Consider the following 27,178-nt stretch of genomic DNA (forward strand, 5'->3'; position numbering starts at 1 on the left):
CATCCTGCAGCATGACGGCCCCGCCATACGTGTCCTCGCTGTGTGTGGAGCGGGGAATCCCTCGGTGGGAGGGGTCAGCATTCATTCATTTACATAGCGAGGAGGGGGCTGCAGCCTCCAGAAGGGGGAGTCCTCTCGGAGCGCTGCCTGCGGCTCACAGGGGTTAACATCTGGTTTGGGCGATTTTAACAACATTAATGGGAAATCGATTATCTAATCGCAGTCTATAATCGGGCCGATAGGAGTATTCTAGTTAGGCAGCAGTTGGGGAGGAGGATGTATGAGGGGCTGCACAGCAGCTTAGTAACTACTGGAGACTACTAGTAAGGGGGTATCCACCAAAGTCATGTGATAAACGATAGATCGCCAGTGGTTGACCGCTGGGACCCCCAGGGATAGCAAGAAGGGCGCCCCTTGTGTTCACGGGGTGGATGCAGCAGCGATCAGTCATTCATCACCAATGCTGTGGGGATAACTGCTTCAGGAACCAAATCCACAGCTGCGGAGCTCCACTCCAAAATCCGCGGGTCTAAGGCTGGTTGTGTAGCTGCGTTGGAATATCAGCCAGCCGCAGATGCGGCTCAAAACACGGAAGAAAAAGCATGCAGCGCTGTTCAAAAATTGGTCAGCTGAGCGGAAACTGAATGGACCCCGTTATAGTCAGCAGGGTCCATCCAGAGGCGTAACCGTCTGGTCGTGGGGATTTCCCTCTCCTGCTCCCCAAACGGAACAGCAGAACCCCCGATTGCAAGGAGCTCTAGCTGTGGATTTCGATGCAGAATTTAGCGCAGCTTGCGGTGCTTTGTGCCGTCTCCTCCATCCTCTGTGAGAGGCCCCTTAGGCTGCCTTCACGCTTGCGAGAAAATCACGTGGTTTTTGTGTGATGCAAAAATGTGAAAATGCAGAATTATGAAACCCACGCTTTTCAATGACGTCATTCACACCTGCGATGTTTTCTCTCGTGATGTTGCGAGATTTGAAAATCACTGCCGTATCTTTACGTTTTTTTTTTTTTTTTTTTAATCGCCCATGTTTCCCTATGGAGCCTCTATTTTATCGTATCGCACAAACTTGCAATGTGGTTTTTATATTAAACTGCTAATGTCTATTGCGCGTGAAAATCCCCACCCCCAGCAGCGATGCGAGCTTACCTGTCAGTGAAAGCATTGCTGCCGCTCAAACATCTCAGAACCAAAATGCAATTTTTTATTTTTTTTTGCTGTGATTTCTCGCGGGGGTATCGCGATCGCCAGTGTGAAGGAGCCCTTAGGCTGTATCAATACAGGAAATGTTTGTCTTGTGAGACGCACAGAAATAGAAGCCATTATTTGCAGTGCGTGTATTTACATGTGACTTTTCTCTCGCAGCGATGCTGTGGGATGAAACCTTGCAGCATGTCCTACTTTTATTTGAAATCACCCATTATTTCCTATGGGAGACAAACAACGTCCTGTCATGTGCGAATGCGCTGCGCTCTTTACTACTAGAAGTACTGGAGTCACATGCAATCTTTCTCACTCACACGCGCAGTGTTGCGTTTTCCTTGCAAAACGTATCGCATTCGTAGAGAATAGAAAATAGCTCTTCTATCAGTATTTGATATATTATATACGCAGTTTAGGCCAACTGGAAGACAACAGCAGAAAACAATTCTAACCCTTTGTTATACTTACATTTATTGACAGGCAGGACGGAGTAGGTGCCACCACCGTGGGGCATTTCTGAAGATGAACTAGACACAGCTCTTCAGTAGACGCAGTGTGATGCTGTTCTAACCTTATGCATATTGTTTCATCATGGAGTTCAGTGTGTAACTGTATGCAGTTGGCGCTTAAAGGGGTTGTCTCGCGGCAGCAAGTGGGGTTATACACTTCTGTATGGCCATATTAATGCACTTTGTAATGTACATCGTGCATTAATTATGAGCCATACAGAAGTTATTCACTTACCTGCTCCGTTGCTGGCGTCCTCATCTCCATGGTGCCGTCTAATTTTCAGCGTCTAATCGCCAGATTAGCCGCGCTTGCGCAGTCCGGTCTTCTGCTTTTCTCAATGGGGCTGCTCGTGCCGGAGAGCGGCTCTGTGTAGCTCCGCCCCGTCACGTGCCGATTCCAGCCAATCAGGAGGCTGGAATCGGCAATGGACCGCACAGAAGAGCTGCGGTCCACCGAGGGAGAAGATCCCGGCGGCCATCTTCACCAGGTAAGTAAGAAGTCACCGGAGCGCGGGGATTCAGGTAAGCGCTGTGCGGATTTTTTTTTAGGTCCCTGCATCGGGTTTGTTTGAAAAAAAAAAAAAAAAACCCATTTCGGCGCGGGACAACCCCTTTAACCCCTTCCTGTAAGTTTATATACTGGCTGGGAAGGGGCTACTGCGAATAGACATAAACTTACGTCCTATGGATGGTGTGGACTCGGGAGCTGAGTCCATGCCAGCTGCCGCAGCGGGGGTCAGCTGTGACTGCCAGCAGACCTCCTGCTGTAACAGCGGGAATAGTTTTGAACAACGATCCCCGCTGTTAACCCCTTACATGCTGCAGTCAACATTGGTCACTTCATGTAAAAGGTTTCTCCTTTGCAAAAGTAGATGCAGCAAGAGAAAGTCAATGGAATATGATTTACCCTCCTGATTGCGACAGCCATCATTTTACATCCTGTGACTGCAGAGACTGCCACTCTTTGTGGTGAACAGCATAAGGCCTTCAATTGAAGAGCTAGGGTAAGGTATAAAAGGTGGCCATATGCACTAGATAGGAGGTTGCTGAATAAATGTTTGTTTTACTAACACAGCCTTACATCTTTCAGTCTATGATGACTGCTCCATGTATGTTCAGGACATTGGGCCTAGGACAAACTTTTAGGGAATGCTTTTCATGATCTTTCAGATGCAACGTTTCATCTCGTTGGAGCAGGACCCTCACCCCTATTGTTTCCATCAGCTGATTACTATATGTAACCGTGGTTCTGTAATGTTTGTACTTTTGTCTTTCTGTATTTCCCCTGTCTATGTAAGCGCTGCGGAATATGTTGGCGCTATACAAATAAAGTTTATTATTTTTTATTATATGTGCTCTACCACTTTCTTCAGTTTCCAGTTTGGAACAGGTTGCCACGGGAGGTGGCGAGTTCTCCTTCAATGGAAGTGTTCAAAGGCTGGACAGACATCTGTCTGGGATGATTTAGTAAATCCTGCACTGAGCAGAGGGGTGGACCCAATAAGCGGGAAGGAGGGGGGGGGGGGGGGTGTGTAATAAATTATCTGAAAGCGCTGCAGAATAAGTTAGCGCTATACAAATAACAAGTCCCTTTCCCCTTTAAGAGGTTTTCTGAAACTTCTGACCTTGTGTTAAAGCAGGACCCTGGTCTGACTTGGTCTTTTCCATGACCCACCATCCTAATGAAGAATCACATCTTCTGCACGTTCCTCTACCTATAATTTTTCCAAGTCACTCACCCATTTAGGTAGCCCCACCCCTCTTTTTGTTTTCTTCACCTTTCTACTTAAACGCAGGACCCTACAGGGTACCGAGCGAGAAATCACTCATTAGTTGCTAGTCATTTTATTTCAGCTCACTGAAACAAAGCATCTAATGAGTGATTTCTCGCTCAATTGGAAACAGGCAGTCATTCATCCTGAACTGACTGTTCACCGTGAATGGAGGTGGGCAGCCGGAAGAGATCTCTGATGCGCTTCACCTCCATAAACTGAACAGCCCTCCAATGTGAAAGCACGGGAGCCATAATCGTCCCTTCTAAAAGTAAACTTAAAGCGACCCTCCGGACCTGGAGAAACAAAGATGGCTGAACCACTTCTCTGCCAATCTGATGCACACTGTACATAAAATACATCAGTAGTCCAAGATACAATATGCTGATCTGACTGGCAGCACTGGTTAAACAATGCAAGAGTGAGTGAAAACACATGATTTTGAAACCAATGATTTTCAATGGTTTCATTCTAATTTATGTTTTCACTTCAAGTTGCGATAAAAAAAATCTGCGATATGACCCATTGTTTTCAATAGGGCCGACAGCAGCATTGAAATCAATGGGAGAAGATTGCAAAAGAGCTTTGGAATCCCCCATAGTGAGGAGAGAGGGGGTGGAGCTACAGGGGATGTTTTACATATCTCCCCATATTTGGAGATAGAGGGCTTCCCCAAGAGCAGGGATAGAGGGATTCTCAGTGACTTATCTAACCCAGAGAGGTGCAGCGCTAGAGGGATCCACCCTCTAGCCTCACCCCCACTCTCTGGAAAGCCCTCTAGCCCTGCCCCCTCTCTCTCCTAATATGGAGAGCTACGTAAGAGATCCCCTGTAGCTCTGCCCCCTTCTCACTATGGGGGATTCTAACGCTCTTGTGCGATCTTCTCCCCTTGATTTCAATGGGGCCGAGACTGCTGCCACTAGCCCTATTAAAACAATGGGCGATCTCGCAGATTTTTTTTTTTTTTAAATCGCAAATGAGAACGAAACCATTGAAAATCCTTTGTTTCAAAATCATGCACTTTCACTCAGTCTTGCATTGCAGGAAAATTCATTGCCGGTGTGGAAGAGCCTTAATGATGTACAGTGTGCAGCAGGTAGTCCGAGAAGCTGGTGTGGCCATATTTGTTTCTCCAGGCTTGGCGTTTTAAGTTACTATCTGACTACAACTCGGCTTAATTAAGGGGTTGCAACTCTCCACAGCCAGTTTTAATTTAGCTGACAGTAGGGGTTCTGGCATTGGGCCACAACTGATTAGGCCATCGACATTACAGTCCGGGAAAACCTTACAAAGGAAATATGTATTGTGGAACTGAGTCTTGTCCACTACTGGTGGTCTCCCATAGTCCTACCCTTACCAGAAGCCCCGTACTCCAAAGCAAGCAGAAGTTTCTTGCTCCATGCCATCTTACCCACCACTTCTTCCAGTGCCACTTGTGGCAGGCTTCGGAGAGTGCAGCATGCACATTCGGTAATGAGTGGCATTGGAAAGGTCTGGCAACTATTCTTCCAAAACGATCACCGTGATGAGGAAGTTGGGGTTCATGCACTAAGCAGAGCTATGTGCACAGACCTTGTATGGTTGCACACAGGTTCCTACAAACCTTCATTATGGACCTGTAATAACTCCATGTTAGGCACCATACTTTTCTCAAGAAACACTGCTAGGGGACGATACGCCATAAATACATCATGAGGTGGAGGTTGTCACTTTTTATTTTACATAGAATCCCTATAAAATTATAGGCAGATGATCCATAATACAGCCTTTTATTTCAGCCTTTGATCTCAGTACTTAAAGGGGTTGTCTGGGACTTTTGGCCTTTTTAATATTGGTGAACTTTCCTCAGGATAGATCACTAGATGATCAGCGGGAGGTCTGCAAACTCAGGATCCTCACCGCTAGCAAACAAAGCAGATTGCACTATTCATAATGCAGCAGCCAGGGTTGGCATTGCGGGCACAGCTCCCATTGAATTTAGTGCCTACAGTACCAAACTGGGCCACTTCAGTGTTGTTAGCGCTCATCTGCTTCCAGTGCTGACCACGCTGAGAGTGGCACCGGAAATCTGATGGGTGGGGAGCCTGAGCAGCAGACCTCCACCATTCATGTATTGATTACCTATCCTGAGAATAGGTAATCCATAGGAGGGGGGGGGAAAAGGACTTCTCACCAATTATAATTTTAATATGTTAAAGAGATGGTCACCATCTTTTTTGTAGCTCTCCCTGAAACCACCATAAAGGTAGCGCCCGTCGCACTGTTTGCAGTGATAGGTTTGCTGTGTGGATCTGAGCAGTAGTTTTGGTGAAACTTATATTTTAATAATAAAAAACAGACACAGAAGTAGTCCTGCATATTCATGAGCTGCAGCCTAGCCACACCCACTTGTCTCCAGCCAATGATTGCTTATTACTGTGTATAGAGACCTGCCAAACAGCGGTCAATCCTTGGCTGGAGGTGGGGTGGGTGTAGCTAGTCCTCTGTGCATGTGCTGCAACTGATAAAAGGCAAGTTTCTCAAAAACTACTGCACAGATCCATATTACTGTAATCCGTGTGACCGTCAGTACATTATGCTGCTCTCAGAAAAGGGTGCAAAATGATGGTGACAGTCTCTTTAAGCAATATTTTCCACCTCTATTTTTAGAAAAATCCGATTAATAATGTAAAACCAGATGGAAAACAGCAGATGCCAAGCTGCATTTCCGTTCTCTGCTGCATGACAAATCAACTTTGACTGAAAGAGCTGAGTCATTGGAGGCAGATAGGTTTGCTGCGAATCCTCAGACCATACACTACTATTAAATAGCACTGTCACTCCATAGAAACTAGACTGTCCTATGGCGGTCATACATTAGATAGCTGTCAAGTGATGTGTAGCAGACGAGACTGCTCTTATACCATGCACTTGTGGCACGGGCAAACATATGTGTTATTATACTAGAGCAAGCGGGGTGCGCATGTCAGACACCTCCGGGAGCATCCATCGCCCGGGTGCATAAAAACCATTGTTGGGTTTAAACAGCGATCGTTCAGTCCCTCCGATTCGCTTATAAAGGGACTGAATGACTCTGGTTTGAATGAGCCAACCATGTATCTGCCTGTTCAAACAGGCTGCACGAGTGTGAACGACTTAGCGGTTACGTCACTCGCTTGTTTTAGACGAGCCGATTCTCATGCCCCCAACTGCTTTGATTGACCAGTGCTGGCCAATCAGAGCAGCATGGAGTGTATTAGACTACCAATGCATACTAATACTAGAAGCGGGGCGGCCATCTTTGTTTGTCCAGGACTTGAGTCACATGCATGCTCGGCCCACACATTACAAAGCTCCTACGTCTGTGGCTCTCTAGGAAGCATTTGTACCCTCCAAGGATGTGTGTGTTCCCCTATTAGACGGCGTACAGCCATTGTACAAGACCTACATAGCCGGCTCCATAAACAGGTAATAAAAGCATTATTTTTACTATTTTGTAGCATGTTATAGGATCACATTAAAAGGCGCCCTCCAACTGTCAATTTTGCAAATTTCATTAGAAAAACCATCTCTTCAGAATATCAATTAGCAAAATTCCATTGTGGCAAGAACCGTAGGACGCACAGAGCTCACCATTTCCATACAAGTATTTTTTTTAATTCTCTTAAAAACACAAAATTCCAGGAATCTGACTAAAGGCACACAGTGAGTTGTGGCGATGACGATCACCGGGAACAGAATGTACTTCGTAGAAAAGATGAAGAAAATACATAAATAGGGCAGGCATATTTGGAAACCATTCAATAACGAAGAGGAAGAGACACGGAACACATTTTCTCCTGCATTAGCGTCCAATAATTTATAAAATACAGAAGATTCCCCTACCCACCAACTGCAGCGGTTTGTCGGGGGATCGGGTGGTCTAAAATCATTTTGTGACAGAGGGTTGTCTGGGACTTGGGGAGGGGGAATGTTTTAAACAATTGTAGGGAACCTCAGGCAATTTAAAATAGGAGTAAAACTATACTGTAAAAGGGGTTATCAGAGACCCAAGTAATCTCGAATCATCCATTTATGCAGCACTGAGCGGCCCTGTGATCATCTGACTATGGCAAGATCAGTCACACATTCAAAAGCACATTTGTGCGGTGCGTCTGCAGAATGCTTGTAGCATTTTTGCGTGCATGTCAGCGTATTTTACTGTACTTTTTGTGCACGCAAAAAGAGCATGCACCGATGTTGACCATTTAGTTTGCGTTCACGATGTCTTAGTTTCCTGCGCAAATGCACAGGAAAATAGAGCATGCTACGGATTTTTTTGTGTGACTGAAATGTGCAGAGAAAATACACGCTTGTGAATGAACCCATTAAAAATCAATGGGTTCTATTTTCTGCGTATTGTGTGCACAAAACCTTCATGTGTAAATGCGCGCACAAATAAGCTCATGTGAATCAGGCTTAAGGCCTCCTTCCCACGAGCGTGACGGGCTCCGCCGCGTAATATTCCGCAGTGAAGCCCGTCACGGCACCCCCCAGAGACCCCATACTTACCAGCGGAAGATAGCGTGAAAACGCTTCCCCGCCCACCGCCGTCGCGTCATGTGACACGCCCACCGCATCACATGACGCGGCCGGCCGTGTCACGTGACGCGCCGGCCGCGTCATATGACGCGCGGCGGTAGGCGGGGAAGCGTTTTTTCACGCTATCTTCCGCTGGTTGCAGCGGGAGATAGTGTGAACGGACGGCTTCCATTGACTGCAATGGAAGCCGTCAGCGCGTACACCCGCGGCAAATAGAACATGCTGCGGGTGAGGACGGGGGATTTCACGGTGCGTAATTCCGCGGTGGAATTACGCATCGTGAGCATTGTGCTATTAGGTTCAATAGAACCTAATAGCAGGGGGCAACGCAGCGGATTTACGCGGCGTAAATCCGTTCGTGGGAAGGAGGCCTTAATGTGTGCCGTTTAGCTGGTCCTGAGCTTGATCAAAATCACCGGACTTCCACTTATGTCATGTACGCAACTCATGAGCCTTTGCAGTCGGCTGTCTAGGTCAGCATGCTACATCAATGATGATGGGCCGGCCATGCATTTGGTTGAAATGTATATGTGCCTCTGCTGCTTGTAACCAATAGACCTGTCATATGAGTAAAGCAAAGTAATGCCTTATCCATAGAGCAGTAATGTCCTACCATCAGCTGGCATTGTCACCCAATGGCTCTAGTGGAGTTCATATACTGCTAGAGCCATTGGGGCGCCAGTCAAGTGGCCATGGGATATTACACTGCTTCCTTTTACCCATGTCTCAGGTTCCCAGTGTTGAAAACCTTCCAAGTCCCAGATAAACCGTTTAACAGAATTACCTAATTTGGGATCTGAAATAAAATTTCATAAAATGTCACTCTCACGGAGTGAACTAGTAAAATGTAGATTGGAGAAAGCAAACAAGAGGTATAAGTGTTAGGAAGGCATTAAATGTGAAGATTCAAGTAATACAAATACTAAAGGCATTTTAGGTACTGGAAAACATTAAGGCAAGTCTTCATCGGGTCATTCTCCTGAAAGGCAAGGGAGAGCAAAAAAGAGTTATAGACCAATAATACTGATACAACGTAACTGAAAATCAATTCGGAGAAAAAACATTACTCAAAATTCTCGGTTTTATATAAAACATGGCTTATTGTAATGTAAAAAAAATATATGTACCACCTACCAATAATTCTGTTTTGACGAGACCATTATGACCGCACTACTGAATTTCACATCGTATTTGTGGTGCTGTCCTGACTGGACAACGTGGACTACAGGAATTATGCCCTGCCGTTAATTCAGTGTCCATCATAACAGCATCTCAAATACTATGTGAGCTTCAGTAGTGCCATCATTACTGGGCGAGGGGCTGGGTGGGTGGGTAAGGGGGAGAATCAAAGATGCACCAATAAATGCAAGTTCCATTCATCCTCAGGGGTTTGCCTTATCAGACAACCTCTTCAAAATGTGAGCGCTGGGGTGATAAGCCGATAGCCGAGGGTGCTGCTCCTAGCACACACACAGGTCCTACTGCTAGTGAAGCAGCACCCAGCCATGTGTTCCCCCTGAAGCAGTTGTTGCAGAGGAAATGTATTGCATGACAGCCATTCAAATGATCATGATAGCTCGAGTCCGGCAGAACAGGAGCTGCTCACTTAGTGTGGCTGCCAAGCAGGGAAGCCCGCTGTATGATGTCCAACAAAGAACAACTCCTTTAAAAGTAGTTACAATTCCTTTGCAGCCAATTTTTAGTTAAATCCATCTCTTGGTGACAACCAATATGGCCCCTACTTCACCTCAAAAAATTAATGATATGATTTTTCGGTGCTAACACACTGTACAAGTCCCTAGCAAACCGGTCGAATTGCATGTCATGAGCACCATAGCATCTTAAACACGATGGTTGAACATGACGAATTATTGGAAGCCTTGCAAACTGCTGCCTCCATTATTACACCGCTATCTCATGTACGTGTTCTTGGATGGCTTTATATCTTACCTTGGTAAGGTGAAATGGTTTAAGGCCAATGGTATTTAAGGTAATAGATCACGTCCGGACTTAGCTGAGGTCCAAATAAAGGATTTAACTGGGCCAGTATTGCAATGAGCCAGCTGTAGGAGAGAACCAGAAAATGGACATATTAGATGCAAGAAACCATGACCAGACAAGCACACTTCTATTATTGGAAGTAATAGTGAATAAAGGTCATATAAGTTCTTATCAAATATAGATTTGTAGCAAACCTCTATCCCAATTCTGACGAGCAGCAAATTTGTGCTATTTTGAGATTTGTTGCTTAACTTTTGATTGAGTATGGATTGGCATTAGAATGTGTGAATAGAACTGAAGCAAGTACCCTTAAGGGGTTATCCCACAAAATGAGTGATATGGGGTGGTCTGACCACAGAGAACAGCACACTGCCGGCAGAATGGAGCAGTGCTACGCATGTGTGACCACCACCCCATTAACTTCCGTGGGGCTGATGGACATAGCACTGTACTCAGCTCTCTTGGCATCAGTGGATAGGTGGAGAGTCCCAGCAGTCGGATCGCCAGCAATCATTTATCTATCCTGTGGAGGGATAATAAACAATTTGTGGGCTAACATTAATATAATGAAAACCAGAGAGTTTTGCCAAGAACTCTAGGGTCTCATTCACAAGTTCAAAATCCACGTTTGATATCCGCCTCATATCTACAGCAGAAACCTATGGCGGAGACTCAGATTTCTACTGCAAATTAGCATTAGGTCAATTTCACACGGCCGGGAATCTCGTGCGCGTTTGGTGTGTTGTGAGGGGCACAAAAAGTGCCTGAATATGAACTCCATTCTTTTGAGTGGAGTCATATACATGCGCGATGTGGTAGGTCCTATCTTTTCGTGTTCCCTTAAACGCATCACCCATTGTTTTCAATGGGACAGTGAAACACATTGCACGCTGTGTGATGGGAGGTTTCCCTATTGAAAACTATGGGAAACACTTGGCGATCCTCTAACACGCCTGAAAGCCATACCAGAAGTGATGGGAGGAGCTTTTGCCAGGAAAATGCCTTGCAGCCGCGTGAAAACGCACGTTGGTGAGCGTTCGCCAGTGTGTAGGTAGCCTTAGGCTGTACTTAGACGGCCGTATTGTCATGCAAGTTTTGTGCGTTACAAGATGCACATTCTTTGCAATGGGTCTACTTACATGGGAGATACTTTCTCACAGTGGGACGAAAAAGAATTTAAAAACCACAGCATGCCCTATTTTCGAGTCTCGCACAAGAATATTTCATACAAATTGGCGGTCTCCCACTGTGCACACAGATGAGGGGTCCATGTGCTGTGCAAGCGGTGCACGAGAATCTCGGGTGCAACTCGCTATTGGCTATTCGAAGATGTTAAAGGCACCACACATGGATTGTCCGCATTGTATGAAGCTCATTCACATGCAGATTTCATGACGGATTCTGAATCAATAATAGAATAGATATGCCAATCCACAGCTACAGGGTGCATTCCCAATGAACAGAATGGGATGCAAAAGACCCCCTGTGAACGCAGCCTATAGACACAAACAGCATCGTTGCAAATATAAGGGAGACGCCATTCTCAGAATGGGGTTAACAACCAAGCAGCGCTGCAATACGCTCTTTGGGCTTTGCGAAAATTTGCATTTGCAACCATTGCACGGAGAGTGCCCCAAAGATTGCAACTCCCCTTCTGCAATGCATAGGGTTAGGGCATTGTAAAACTAGGATTACCCTCATGTACAAGTGTACTGTACGCATCAATAGGAACACATTACTGCTGACAGATTGACGTGTTCAGAGCAAAAAGCATGCAGCCACCGAAAACCGTTCTACGCTATACGGTGCATTCCTCGCATCACATATATGGCAGTACGTCAAGCTATGAAGCAATGAGATTAAACAGTAAGCCACATTGTGCAGCTACTCTGCAGCTGGAAAGTAAACTGCTAATGTTGTCAGAGCCGCGTCCTCGTGAGGTTTATACTCCGCATTTTTCAGCCTTGTTTGTTGCATTGCAGGGTTTAGGGAAAAAAAAAAAAAAGAAAGAAAAACACAGCAAGCCAGGCAGAGATTGCAGAGCTCCTGGATAGAGCGTGGTTATGTAACGCTGCCCCAGAAATTCCAGCAGCTACTTGAGATGGATCCCTTGGTTCAGTTCACCGCTGATGAGTGATAAAGGGTTGTTTTTCTGTTATGGACTTGTGCGGAGGCAATGCGATGAAACATTACAATATCACGAGTGTGACTACTGATGTGCCACAGTGTAACAGAGGAGAAATACATCTAATGCATCATCGCGTTCCGATAGAACCGTACACATATATTGTAGAAATACGGTGTCACCTTCATGTGTTGGATCAAATTGGAATACATCAAAGGGGGTTTTCGGGACTGTAGTATTAATGACATATCCTCAGAATAGGTCATAGAGTTGTGGGATCCACTGCTCGGGATCCAAGCCGATTAACTGACAGAAGAGGCCGCGGTGCTTGGGTGAGCACTGGGGCTTTACATCAGTCACATGGCCTAAGAGCAGCTCAGTGAATAGGACCGAACTGCAATACCAGGCACAGCCACTATGCAATGCACGATGCTGTGCCTGGTAATGACAGCAGTGCTCACCCAAGTATCGCTGTCATTTCAAATCAGCCGATCGGTGGAAATCCTGAGCAGTGGATCTCAACTGATCAACTAATGAGGACGACGACTAGAGATCAGCGTGCATACTCGCTAAGGACAATTGCTCGATCGAGCATTGCCCTTAGCGAGCATCTCCCCGCTCGGGAGAAAAGGTTCGGCTGCCGGCGCGGGTGACAGGTGAGTTGCAGCAGTCAGCAAGGGGGGGGGGGCGCAATCGAGCAATTGCCCTTAGCGAGTATGCTCACTCATCACTAATGATGACCTATCCTGTGGTTAAGGTTTGAGAACCCCTTTAAGCCTTTGCAATTACAAACCAAAGGTGTATTTTAGGCAATTTCTTAGACGTCAGGGAAATAGTGCATTATGTGCAATTCCTTAAATAATTAGCTGAAAATATAAAATTACCGCAGATTCACTACAGTCTGTCAGCTGTGCGACGCTGATCGCCACGCCCCTCTCAGAGGATTGGTAGAGTTTGTGAGCCCATCCTCTAAGGCTGCCTGTCCACGGGCGGTGCGATATACCGCCGCGGATTTCTGCCCCCGGGGGGCACTCTGTGTGATTTTCCACAATGGACACATCTTAATGATAGGTTCATCGCAGCAAGCTGTGGTTTTGGAACACGAGCGATTTTGCACTTGTGTACATTGGGCTGCGCTTTCCATAGTTATCCTATGGAAAGCATTCACTGCGTTACCCGCATGCAGATTATCGCCGGGGGTAACGCAGTGAAATATCGCCCTTGGACAGCAGGCCTAAAAAGGCATACAAACCAACACATTTGGTAGAGATTTATTTCATTCTAAGCAAAAAAATATATAATATCCAAATCAACAGCGCTTTGCTCTGAATACAGGGTTTAAAGGTTTCTATACTCTAAAATATAACTTTTATTGTCTCAATTAAAACAGATACCACATACTAAAATCACAGGTGCCATGTTATCCCCCAACTATATAATTGGGCGATACAGGTCACTATGGCATCAAATGGAAAAAATATTGATTATACTGCAGATAAGGTCACAATGGAACAACACACCAGAGGGTCGGGCTTTAAGTCTTTACTGAGGATTATAGGGCTGGCACAAGTGGTAAGTACCCTGGTACCTCCACCTGTTTAGGTAAACCCACAGCCCACCTTCCCTGCCTACACCATCTCTTATGACTTGGTTGTTTAAAAAAAAAAAAAAAAAAAAAACAACCCACACACACAAATAGGGTTTTTTGTGGTTGGATTTCCCCTTTAAATTAATTTGATGGAAAACCAGCCAATTCAGATCATTCATGGAAATACACTACATGTAACATCGGTCCAGGAAAGGTCTAGTTTCTCCTTAAGGAGAGCGCCTAGAAGGGGTGAGGAGACACAATGCCATCCATGCTCCTCTGGGAAATACATGCAAATGAAAAGGTGGAACTATACCTCTACAGCACCACCTACTGGAAGGCAACATTCCTGCAAGTCAATGTCAGGCGTTTTTTTTTTTTTAAACAAGCCTTCTAACAATGACTGGGAATTGTGAGCTAAAGCCAGCATTATCTCCAGAAGACGACGACAACCATGCAAAGACAGCTCTTTTGGGGGAGACTACCCTTCATCAGTGTGCAGCAGGGTTTTGGCTTGGCTAGTTGGGAGGCTTATAGACGTGGGTCAATCACCCCGACGTAGCTTTCTGTGTCTTGTTATCTACTTCTGGAGAAAATGCTTCCTTTGGCTCACAATTCCCAGTCACTGTTACAAAGCTTATTAAAAAGTCTGACATTGACTTGCAGGAATGCTGCCTTCCAATAGGTGGTGCTGTAGAGATACTGTTCCATATTTCAATTTGCATGTAACCATGGTAAGATACCATTACCTGGGAATCTATAGTAGTAAAGCTATTGGCACATGATGGATGAGTTGGATAATTGAAACACACGTTTTGCCAAGGGCAAAAAAAAAGAAAAAAAAAATATCCATCCAGCTTTCCCAAACCCCTGAACTAGGTCTGCCTATTCTGCAGTCATAAGTCCAACGCTCCCATATTGCTGTATCACAGGGCTGAACTGCATTTTAATATCTCAACAGAATAAGTAAAGTTTTGAAATATAGGGGGGGGGGGGGGGGGGGAAATCACCAAAATGCTTTAGTTTTTCCGCTGTCGGGTCCTCCTAGACTGATGGTGGGCAGAAAAAAATACAAGTTGTACAGTACACCTACAGAAGCCAGCGTATTTACACTGCCACCTACCCAAAGTTCTAGGCTTCAAGGCATGCCGTGCCCAGTCGTTTCACGCTACTGTCCTACGACGGCAGGCCAACTCCACAGCAATCTAATGATTGGGACCTGCATGTAATCGGCTCTTACGTAAACGGCCGTCACTAGGGAATGACTTGTGCCGTGTACCCAAGCGATCAACACATCAGGTCACACAACACGATGTTCCCAACAAAGATCAGCCCGCTGCGGTCTTAAACAGGCACTTGTTAGACAAAGCCAGAAACAAGCAGGAGTTAACGGGAACCTTTAGCCGGAGCACGTGGGCTGGAAACTGGGAGCCGGCCAGGAGTCTGGACTCCATTAATCTCATGACAACCTGCAGGCCTGCTTATTATCAGGGCAGAGAAGCATTCCACCGACGCGGACACCTTCACATCTACAGAGACTATCAGAGGCCATAGGCTGCAGTATTACTACTAGCCTTTATGTAGATGGGCGGAAAAGTCCAGTAGCTTCCTGCAGCTCCTTACAGATCATATTCCCATGGAAATCTCAGGAGCTGCCAGCTTGTGGGCACGATCACCCGAGAGGAAGACAGGGTGATGTTAGATGTACACACGGCCCAATGTTAATGGGATCTCACCCCATGTTCCTATACATGCTAGCCGATTTAGCGGTTCGCTTCTTAAAAAAGCCTAAATGCAAATTAGCTTTTGAGCCACAGGAAAATCTAGAAGACGGTGGACCTAGCTGCATCTTGCAGGTCCCGTCCTCCGCTTCCAACAATTAAAACTGCATCAAAAACCGCACCGGAGAAACTGCATGCGATTTTGCAGCAACTTATTTTTTTTTACACTGTAATTGCTGTTTTTTTTTAATATAGTTGCAGTATAAAAGGAGGATCCAGGATCACAAGTATTCCAGGAGATGGGGGATAACCTGCTGATGGGTGCGGGTGTCACCGTTGAGACCCCACCAATCCTGAGAAGGGGAGTACTGTGCCCCCAGTCGTCCCCCCTCTGGGCTTACTGCACCGCCAGCAGTGAGACTGAATGCAAGTGTGTGCTGCTCCATTCACTTTCAGTTGGACTGCTAGAGCTTGGGTATTTGTCATCCCAATGGAAGTGAATGGAGCGGCAAGGCAGCCATGCATGCTTGGCCAGCGCTACGTTCGTTCCAATTTCACTTTGGGGGGCGAAGCAACCCTGCAGTGACAGAGTGGGACATTGAACCCTCGGTTTTAGGGTTAGTGGGGTGATGAGCCCCCACTGATCAGCAAGTGATCTCCTATCCTGTGGGTAGGGGATAACTTGTGATCCTGATACAGTTTTCAATACTGAAGTGCTAAAGGGATTGTGTCAAACTGCAGTAAAACCACATACAGTTTTCCATCTGCAATATTGATCTGGCGACCCCCTTCCCCATCAGGCTACATTCACACAATATGTTTAGGAGGGGTAAAAACAAAATCATGCGCTGTTTTGACACTTACCGTTTGATGCAATAACATCACTAAAAGCGTGTGCTTTTAATCGCACCCAAACCACCCAGTATGAATACAGCCTAAAACCTTTTTGGTCACAGGCCATAGAAATTACATGGAAAGCTTGGAAGGGTGCTTTTCAAAGACCAACAAAAAGCACACAAGGTTTTATCATGGATTTGGATGTGGGAAAGACCACAGCAGCATTGAGAAGCAGTGTTACGGGCACCGTCTGAATACACCCTACATGCATGGGTAAGGGTATCTGTACACGCTGTGGTTGATCTACTAGTCGCTGCATGCAGATCACCTTATACTTGATGTTTACGTCCAGAAGCCGTGAGTGTATAACTGCAGTGTGTATGGGCGCCCTAAATACATTACTGGAAGGCTAACTTCACACTTGGGAGTGCGATATGGGGCCGTGAATATAGCACTCTGCACCATGTGAAATTCCCGTGGATACAAGGGGTTTTCACGTGAAAACAGCCTTGCATCACTGTAGGAATTAAGGGAATTCGCTGCCACAGCCGAAGCAGAGGATCGCAAAGTTCTCCCAGTGCTTTCAATGGAGCTGCTGCTGCCGCCGCCACCAGCCCCATTGAAAACAATGGGCGCTGCGATGTGAGATCACACAGCAAGATGGGACATGCTGCGATTTGTTTCCTGCATAGCCTTGCATCACAATGCCATGTAGGAAAACACCGCTGTTTGACCCCAATCAAAAGAATTGGGTCCATATTTGTGCGTTACGCAACATACAAATCTTGCGCGGTTTTCACGCCATTGTGAAGGCACCCTTGTGTTATGAGAAAAGAAAAATTCTATACTTACCTATTCTTCCCCTGTCAGTCTTATTGTATCTCCTCCCTACCGATCTTCTCCTGTCTCCCGATGTCCTCCGGGTCACCTCACCCCTTAGCAGGCCGATTCTTCTTCTGGTGACAAAGCGTCCATTCTCTGCAGTCTCCTTCCTGCACTAGTGACGTAGTGATCATAGCCTAGCAGGCTGTGCCGATCTATTGCCGAGACTGCTCATGCGTGCTGTCTCGCCGTGAGAGTTCATATACTATTGCAGAAAGACAGCGCGTATGCGCAGTCTCGGCAATAGATCGGCTTACTTCCTAGGCAGTGAACATTACGTCACTAGTGACGTAATGTACACTGACCTGCCATAAGGAGACTGCTGAGAGTGGACATATCATAACAAGAAGAGGATCCAGACGGCTGGAGGTTAAGTGACCCAGAGGGCTGGAGGAGATCAGAGAGAAGATGCGGTAAGAAGATGGCCTGGGGAGGAATAGTATTGATTTTTTTTTTTTAAATGACAAAGCCCTTTAATGATGCATTTGCTCTATATCTATAGTTCACGTGTGTGTTCAAGTTTCTCTAAGGCCTCATGTCCACGGGGAAAATCGGGCCCGCTACGGATTCTACATGTAGAATCTGCAGCGGGTCCCTCCTGCCCCGCGGACATGAGCGCTGAAAATAACAATAAATGAGAATAAACTTACCTCCCATCCGCTCCGTTTCTTCTCTTCGCGGCGGCGTCATCTTCTCTCGTCGCGGCCGGATCTTCATTCTTCGGCTCGGCGGATGTGCATGATGACGTCGGTGACGTGCCCCGCGCATGCGCCGGGCCGAAGCAAAATGATCCGGCCGCGACTGAGAGAAGATGGCGCGGCGCCGAAGAGAAGAACCGGAGCGTGTAAGTAAAATATGATTTTTGTGTCCCGCGGATCCGGACGGCTTCCATAGGCTTCAATAGAAGCCTGCGGGAGCCGTCCCCGCGGGAGACCCGCATGAAAATGGAGCATGGTCCAGATTTTTTCATGCTCCGTTTTTTTTTTTAAATCACTTTTATTGACGATCCGCGGGTATTTATCTACCCGCGGGTGGTCAATGCATCCCTATGGGGTGCGGATCCGCGCGCGGGAGAAGAGTTAAAATCCGCTGCGGATTTTAATTCTTATTTTCCCCGTGGACATGAGCCCTAAGGCTATACTCACTCGAATTTTGTGCATTGCGAGAAGCTGAATATGAACGCCATTCTTTTGAATGGAGCGATTAAAAAAATAAAATAAAATTGCTGCATGTCCTATTATTTTCAATGTGACCTTAAAGACCTTGTATGACACTCACATGTCGTGTGATGCAAAGTTTCCCAATGAAATCAATGGGAACCACTTGTGATCCTCTATTGTGTGTAAAACAAGTGCCTGAGGATCGGAATTTCATGTGATATGTGGCATTTTTGCATAGAAAAACGCCTTGCATTCATGGGTAAAACACACATTGACAAGCGTGATACCCTGCAGAGTTTCAAAGCCCAATATTGCGCTCGCCCGTGTGAATGTAGCCTAAAGTTGCCCATACACCATCTATAACTAACTATCAGCTAAATGTTTGTTCCACCAACAGCTGTTCCCCACCTACTCCCTCATACACCCGAAACAAAAGGAACAGGCTTTCAAATTAAACGGTCCCAAACCTCGTTTTCCGCAACATCTGTTGAGGGAAAGTTGAGTGGCCAGACCTTGCTGTAATCCGTGGGTTCAGATACTAGTGTGTGAGGCCTTAAAGGGATATTCCGATGGAGGTAGTTTTTTCAAGCTTTGACCCATCCACTAGATGGGTAAAGACTAGAGATGAGCGAGTATACCCGCTAAGGCACATTACTCGAGCGAGTAGTGCCTTAGCTGAGTATCTCCCCGCTCGCCTCTAAAGATTCGGGGGCCGGTAGGGGGTGGGGGAGAGGAACAGAGGGGAGATCTCTCTCTCCCTCTCTCCCCCCTGCAACTCACCTGTCACCCGCGGCTGCCCCCGAATCTTTATAGACAAGCGGGGAGATACTCGGCTAAGGCACTACTCGCTCGAGTAAAGTGCCTTAGCGGGTATACTCGCTCATCTCTAGTAAAGACTGATAAATCGTGGGAGTCCGACTATTGGGAGCCCACTAATCCAGAGTATGGAGGACCAGTGTTCCCCCCCCCCCCCCAATTTTACAGTTCTAGATGCAAGATCCCATTTCCATAGTGTTGTGGGGAATGGAGCCATTGGTCGCACAAGCGCAGCAGCAGCTCCATTCCACACAATGGCGCAGACACCGTGTTGTGCTCAGCTATTGAAATGAGTGGAGTAGCGCCACTCAATTCATTTCAATGGGGCAGATAGAGATGGTGGATGGACTAAACCTTCAAAAATAAATAAAAATGACCTATGACCATAATATCCCTTTAATATGCTTATAAATCTATAGGTGATGAAAATATAAGGAATGTATGAAATAGACGCCTTTGACCTCTTAAAACCATGTGAGCATGAACACCCCTTCCACAGATGTCAAGCTGTGCCAGCCAACGTTATAGAACTCTACCAGCATTAACTAGTGATACTATAATATACAGTAGTATTGAGGATCTAGTAATGTGCGCGATACATTATAACAGCACTAAATGCTTGTTGGGGAGCTGAGGGACGGGTCAACAAGGCGATTTACAATGTGTATATTACATAGGCGCCTTATGGATTAATGGGGTCCTCTAAGGTTTATACAAACTGCTCAATATATAATTCTGCACATACTTGCTATGTTATTGTCAATAAGGCCTCATGTCCACGGGGAAAAAAAAAATCAGGCCCGCTACGGATTCTCCATGTAGAATCCGTAGCGGGTCCCTCCTGCCCCGCTGACATGAGGCATAAAAATAAGAATAAACTTACCTCTCGCCCGCTCCGGATCTTCCCTTCGCCACGGCGTCATCTTCTCTGTGTCGCAGCCGGATCTTCTTTCTTCGGCCTGGCGGATGCGCAGGGCACGTCGGTGACGTGCCCCGCGCATGCGCCGGCCCGAAGAAAAAAGATCCGGACGCAACGGAGAAAAGATGGAGCCGCGGCGAAGGGAAGAACCGGAGCGGATGAGTAAATTCCGAATTTTGTCTCCCGCGGATCCAGACAGCTTCCATAGGCTTCAATAGAAGCCTGCGGGAGCCGTCCCCGCGGGAGACCCGAACGAAAATGGAGCATGGTCCAGATTTTTTCATGCTCCATTTTTTTTATTAATCACTTTTATTGACGATCCGCGGGTATTTATCTACCCGCGGGTGGTCAATGCATCCCTATGGGGTGCGGATCCGCGGGCAGGAGAAGAGTTAAAATCCGCTGCGGATTTTAATTCTTCTTTTGCCCGTGGACATGAGGCCTTAGGCAGATATTCGGCTGCCCGGATGATCCTTTCACCAGGACTATGTTTAGTAGACAGAATGGCTCCTATGTACAGCTAGTTTGTTGGCCAACAAGAGTTATCAGTCAGGCACATGGGAGAGGCTAGAAGGACGTATGAAAGTCATGGCGTAGGGACACAAAACACCACTGTTTATACTCACAACAGGTAGCAGCAGACGGCGCACGTCACCAGCATGGTATTGATGACTCTGGAAGAGAAGCAGGAATTAGCGGTCATATAACCAACTGATGCTTCGCAGACGACGCTTATTAAACACAAGTTACATAGTTCCATTAAAAGGAGGACACTTTGTCACTTCTGTAGAGAGTAAGACTAGAGCAGCAGAATACGGGACAGTGCTCATACACACCAATCACCCATCGCCCCGGACCCCTAAACCAAGGCTGTGGAGTTTATAAGCCCCTGAGCCAAACGCCTTTGTAAATGGCTCAAGTATAAAACGCAACATTTTCTGTAGTAAAATGGTAACATCAGGCCTAATATATAACATTTCTAGTGTGAAGCCAGAGTCAGGATATTTCTACCACCTTCACAGCCCTGCCATCTAATGCAATGCTTCCCAATGCCAGTCCTCAAGTAGCCCCCCAACAGGTCATGATTGGAGAACATCCTAACACAAATATAACATGGGCCTAGTTGCGTGCTGGTATTAAGTCACATAACAGTCAGGATCGTAGGGATCGCTCATGCTGTCAGCTATCAGATGCAACGTGGGGCCAGAACTTGCAGCCTGAGGCCGGCTTCACAGGGGCCGTAAATGCCGCAGGATAGCTGCTGTAGTTCTGTGCCGTTTACAGAACAGACCATGTAGAGGAGACTTCAGAAATCTTTCACACGCTGCAGATTTTTTCTGCAATGAATAGAAGGCATTTTTAAAAATTCTATTTCTGCAGCAGAATTCAAGCTCTGGAAGGGTTAAATGCTGCAACAGATCCACAATTAGTGGCTAAATCTGCACCTAAATGCCATGGGCTCACGTGGGCATATTTGTGGTCTGTATTACGCAAATATTTTATATGCCCATTTTATGGCTAGCATAGACTTGCAGTGGAGTTTCCATAGGTGGGGATTTTACGTGCGCGGGGAGGAAATTGCAGCATCTTCCATTTTGGTCTGTATTATGGACCAAAAATCGCCCATGGAAGTCTATGGAAGCGTTAAAGATATGCAGTGAATACGCAAGATATATACAGGAAGGAAGGAGAAGTCTTCTGCACCTTCTTGCGGTTTTCTTTTAGTGTGTAAATACACAGTGATCATAATGCATTTATGTACGCGATAAAACCCCCCAAAAACCACAAATGAATACGTACATTTCAGTTGCGCAACTACTCTGCGCCTTCCCACAACTAAATGCTATGCGTATTCTCTTGCGGAACACCTGCATCAATTTTGCAAAGTGTGAGGGTGGTTTTAGGGTGCCTTCACACTGGCGATAAAATTGTGCTATTTTTGCACGATGCGAGAGTGAGTGAAAGTGCGGCATGATGAAACCAAAGTTGTTTTCACTCGTGCGATGTGGCAAAAAAAATCGTGGCACGTCTTATCTTTCTGTGTTTTGCGGGTTTTTCTAGTCTATGTTTTCTTCTGGAGCCTCCTTTTTATCGCATCATAACGCATGAACTTGGGATTTTCGTGCGATGTGTTTTTAACATTAGAAAAACGTTTTACCTTGATTAGAAACACTAATCGATGCAATGCATTATTTCATAAGAAAAAGAATCGCTAACTCTCAAAAATCGTCTGAACTAAGCTACGATTTTGGTGCAGTGATCTCACAATCGCCAGTGTGAAGAGGCCCAGCTGTTCAGCTCAGATAGTCTTGGCGGTATTAAACAGTAGGCCATGATACCCTACCAGGTACGTCCAGGACACATGTGCCATCTGTTTGCATAGTGCATGATGGGGTACATTACAGAGAACTACGATCCTTCAGACAGCTGCTCCGAAAAAGTTGTTGAAGTTTACAAACAGTTCCTTTGCTTTTACACAGAGCGCTCATTGTTTGTTACTTGTTTCCCAACATATACTTCAAGGGGGGGGGGGGACTCTGTGCAAGTCGTTAAAATACAAACGACTGACTCCAGGTGACTTTTAATCAACTTGTCTTTTGGTGAGCTGAAATAAAAGACTTATCACTCAGCACGCTGGAGGTGGCCATGTTTACACTGAAGAACTAAGGTTAGAGCCATTACTTGCAGAGTTGTCCTGTTTTAAAGGTACCTTTAGATGCATCAAAGTTGAACAAGCAAATAAAGCTTCACATCCCATTGTGTAGTCTATATAATGGTGTTTGGCTTTCTTATGTGTCTACATGACCTGACCGGTCTAACCTGAAAGCATCTTGATGCATCTAGTTGTAAGCAGCCTGTTGCCAGTGTCTGTATGCCCAAACATGCGGGCAGAGGAAGGCTTACCACCGCTCTCAGACTGGTGTAGAGGTGATGATGGACTCCTGTGCTTACAAGCATTGTCAGAGGAGCTGCTGTGATGGGAAACATATCCAGTGAGCTGCTGACAGGGGCCATCTGCCATAGACATGAAAGCTCAAGGTCTGTGAGCCCATCTAAAGATGGCCAGACCCCAGCCAAAAATATACACACTGGTATACCCGGTGCCCATGGGGGACATGTAAAAGTCATGGGACTACATTGAAACTGGAGGCGACAGTGGGTGTCAGTCAGTACATGTAATGGGTGCTGTGAGACCAAATGTCCTTCAGCCAAGTGCCTGGAAATAGTTCCGACAGACATGGGTGTAACGATGGCGCCACCTGTCTATAGATGGCGGGAAAGATGCGGTTGGAGCTTGTCGGACAGTCAGACTACCAATCCTCCTTACTGGTGGTCTGTCGAGGGCGTCCTGAGCCCAGTCCGAGTATGGCACTGCACATGCCCGAGAATCTGACGTCACGGACATCTGTAGTGTGATGTGATTTTAATATATGTGTGTGTGTGTATATATATATATATATACACACACACACACTTTTTTTTAATTCAGAGCAGGGATGTGTATCGAAATGCTGTCTGTACAGGCAGCGTATTATACACAGAAAAATAGAGCATGCTGCGATTTATTTCCTTGTGTATGGATACACAGTGTCATGGAAGAATGAAAGCCCACTGACTGCATTCACCGCTTATCAAGCCTCCATGCAACGCACACTTAATACGCGGTAAACAAAAACCCGTGACATGAACCCCTGAGTCCGAGTTGGTACATCTCTACTGATCCCACAGCTCATCTGGTACTACAGGTACAACTCCCACTGGATTCAATGCCTGCAAGACCACACATGGCTGCTACAATGTAGACAGTGATGTCCATGCTTACCACAGCCCAGCGAATAGCTGATCAGAGGGGGACCCGAGCAGCTGACCCCTGCCAGTCAACTACCGATGAGCTAGTCTGAAAACAGGCCACCATTGGTAAGGGCTTCTGTCTCCGGGGGTACACGTTAAACGCTGCCAATCTTCCCACAGCGTTTTACCATTTTGTAAACATATGCCACCTCTTATGGCAGAGCCTATGTCTGCAGGTGCATGGCGCATGCCCACATATCACACGCACATGGGCATTTAATTTTCTACTCTGTTTCATAGCTGGGCTACAGATGTAAGGGCTGCCTGTCCACAATGTATTGTGTATGGACAGCGGATCACACGCTGCGCGGTACACAGAGGAGATGTAGAGCACGCTGCCATCCGTTTCTCATGTGCATCGATACGCAGGGTCTTCACACACATGTATCAATGACAGTCCATTCACCACATATCACGCGACCGTGCATCACAAGCATAATAAGCAATGAAAAGACGGTCATGGAAATGAGAGTCCTGGAGAAGCCCTTTAATCAGGTGGGACAGGGATGACGGACCCGTTCTGACATAGTTATGAGTTCCAGAGGTGGGAAATGGATCTACCAGGTATTTATACCATAAATGTCCAAGACAGAAATACCCCTTAGGACGCATTTACTTGGGAGAGTGCGATATCAGTCCGAGAAACTCAGACTGATATATCGCACTTGTAAACATGCCATTTTTTTCATGCAAATGTGATGGGCTTTGCGAGAACCATACGGCGTCACCGCACCGCGACATTATCACACGCATTAAAAAGAAGAAAAATCATTGTTTCAATAGTAGAAATAGAACTCTATAGAAATAGGCCGGGGTTACATATAGGGGGCGCTCTTCACAGCATTCCATGGTGCCTCACAGACTGGTGTTCGAACGCCATGATTTTTGAGCGCCATCTGCTCTGTTCTCAAGCATTTTAGCGCTTTTTAACATATCTCATCCCAATAATAGGGTGCGTTAAAAAAAAAAAAAAAAAAAAAAAAATTCGCTGTAAAACGCCATGATTTCCAACGCAGCGTTTTGCAAACACCTCTGTGGGAGCGGCCGCAGGCTGCCTGTCCACGGGCGAATATTCATTGCGTTCCCTGCGGCGATAATCCGGCTGCGGGGAGCAAAGTGCACGCTTGCCATAGTGATGCTATGGAAAGCGCAGCCCCCCCCCTGTCCACGAGTGGAGAACCATAGCGATTCTCCACTCGCGGGCGGCAAATTGAACCATGTGTATACCACAGATACATCGATGGCTCCTTCATCCCCCCAAAATAATAATAGTTATGGTTTGGAGAAATAAAAAAAAGTTTAAAAAATAAATGTTTTTTTTTACCACATGTGTATTGGGGAAACAGTGCAGACAGATCAATACCAGGACGGGTCAGCCGGTCACATGGGCCGTACAAGTAACCGAGCCGCCGATGATCTTCATGCCGGCAGAAACTGGGCGGCGAATGAGAAGCGAACAATAATCACCGGCTGCGTTCACACTGTGCGATTAGCGCTCATTTTCGCTAGTTTGAACGATAATCCAAATGTGCGCAGATGTCCTATATAGTGCGAGCATCCTATATAATGCATGGGAGCATCCTATATAACACAGGCGGGCGTCCTGTATCACGCGGGCGGGCGTCCTGTATCACGCGGGCGGGCGTCCGTGGTGGATCCTCAGTGGAAGAAAACCTGACTCATAAGAAAGGGCTATGGGGAAGTGGTGGACACATATTCCATCGCCGACACCCTATAGGACGCCGCAGGGACCTCACCAAGACAGACTACAGGGCTGAATCCCCATATCTAAACCCCCTGACCAAGGCAGAGTGGCGCCCCCCATGTCACATGCCCCCCACCACCATGGCACACGCCTCACCAGCGCCCTCTAGCTGCCCCAGACTCTAAACATTATGGCCATAAATGTAACCTTCAATGAGTATCTCCCTAAACGTCCCCTCTGCAGCAATGCCGGACACCACTGCGGCGTGTGGCGCCTCCGCCGGCCGGCAGTTATGACGGCACTAACACGTCTCAGCACTCGTCACACTCACCCTCTATTTGGTCCTTTGGGGACGAACCACGGCAGCACGGCGCCCACAACGCCCCAGAATACGGTCATGACGATGATAGGGATGAGCAGCCCGGGGTACGCCATGTCGTCACCTCACAACACCACCGACTACTGCTGGAAGCACTGCCAGTCATGTGACCACACCTACACCGTCATGTGACAGGCGGCCCAGCCACGCCTGTGGGAGGAAACACTTGGCCCTAGAGGACAAACTGTAGCTGTGGCAGACATTTTTCCGGAGACCAATGTTAAACGTATTATATCATGTAGAGAATAACTAAAGCTTCTGGATGCAGATAGGCATAGTAACAATTTCTGCAGCACCTCTGCCCTAACAACCAATCAGGTTGAATCAGCCAACTCAAACAACCAATCAGGTTGAATCGGCTAACCCAAACAACCAATCAGGTTGAATCAGCCAACCCAAGCAACCAATCTGGTTGGTGGAATTGCTGAATAGGGCAGAGGTATTGCAGAAAATGTTAATAAGCAGACTAGTCACACTGTAGCTAATTGGCAAAGTCTGTCCTGTGGGCTTATACGTGGGCAGGATTAAAGAGAGGCTGAGAGGGTCCTGGCAGTTCAGTAATGGAGAAACTACGATTTATTACCTCCTAGGAAGCTCTGCCAGCAGCTTTTATATTCGGCTTTACATTCTTGGATTACTCCCAGAGTAATCCCTGGCATCATAGAGCAAACCATGTGACTCTATCAGATGCAGGTTTTTAAGGGTATGGTTTCTCGAACTTAAAGGGGTTGTCCCGCGGCAGCAAGTGGGTCTATACACTTCTGTATGGCCATATTAATGCACTTTGTAATGTACATTGTGCATTAATTATGAGCCATACAGAAGTTATAAAAAGTTTTATACTTACCTGCTCCGTTGCTAGCGTCCTCGTCTCCATGGTGCCGACTAATTTTCGGCCTCTGATGGCCAAATTAGCCGCGCTTGCGCAGTCCGGGTCTTCTGCTTTCTTCTATGGAGCCTCTCGTGCAGGATGCCGACTCCGTGTAGCTCCGCCCCGTCACGTGCCGATTCCAGCCAATCAGGAGGCTGGAATCGGCAATGGACCGCACAGAAGAGCTGCGGTCCACGGAGGAAGAGGATCCCGGCGGCCATCTTCACCGGTAAGTATAGAAGTCACCGGAGCGCGGGGATTAAGGTAAGCGCTCCG

The 27,178-nt window shown here is 46.6% G+C and overlaps 1 protein-coding gene across 1 annotated transcript; it reads right to left on the minus strand.

The window, feature by feature from the left end:
• Positions 1-7,100: 7,100 nt before the first annotated feature.
• ATP6V0E1 (ATPase H+ transporting V0 subunit e1) lies at positions 7,101-26,158 on the minus strand. Its single transcript, XM_066591279.1, has 4 exons — positions 25,984-26,158; positions 20,722-20,769; positions 9,997-10,109; positions 7,101-9,025 (listed from the first exon to the last, which is right to left on the minus strand). Exons 1-3 carry the CDS (start codon positions 26,085-26,087, stop codon positions 10,016-10,018), a joined length of 246 nt encoding a protein of 81 aa, XP_066447376.1. The 5' UTR covers positions 26,088-26,158; the 3' UTR covers positions 7,101-9,025; positions 9,997-10,015.
• Between the last annotated feature and the right edge of the window lie 1,020 nt (positions 26,159-27,178).

Source organism: Eleutherodactylus coqui, chromosome 2, assembly GCF_035609145.1.
Source record: "Eleutherodactylus coqui strain aEleCoq1 chromosome 2, aEleCoq1.hap1, whole genome shotgun sequence".
NCBI lineage: Eukaryota > Metazoa > Chordata > Amphibia > Anura > Eleutherodactylidae > Eleutherodactylus > Eleutherodactylus coqui.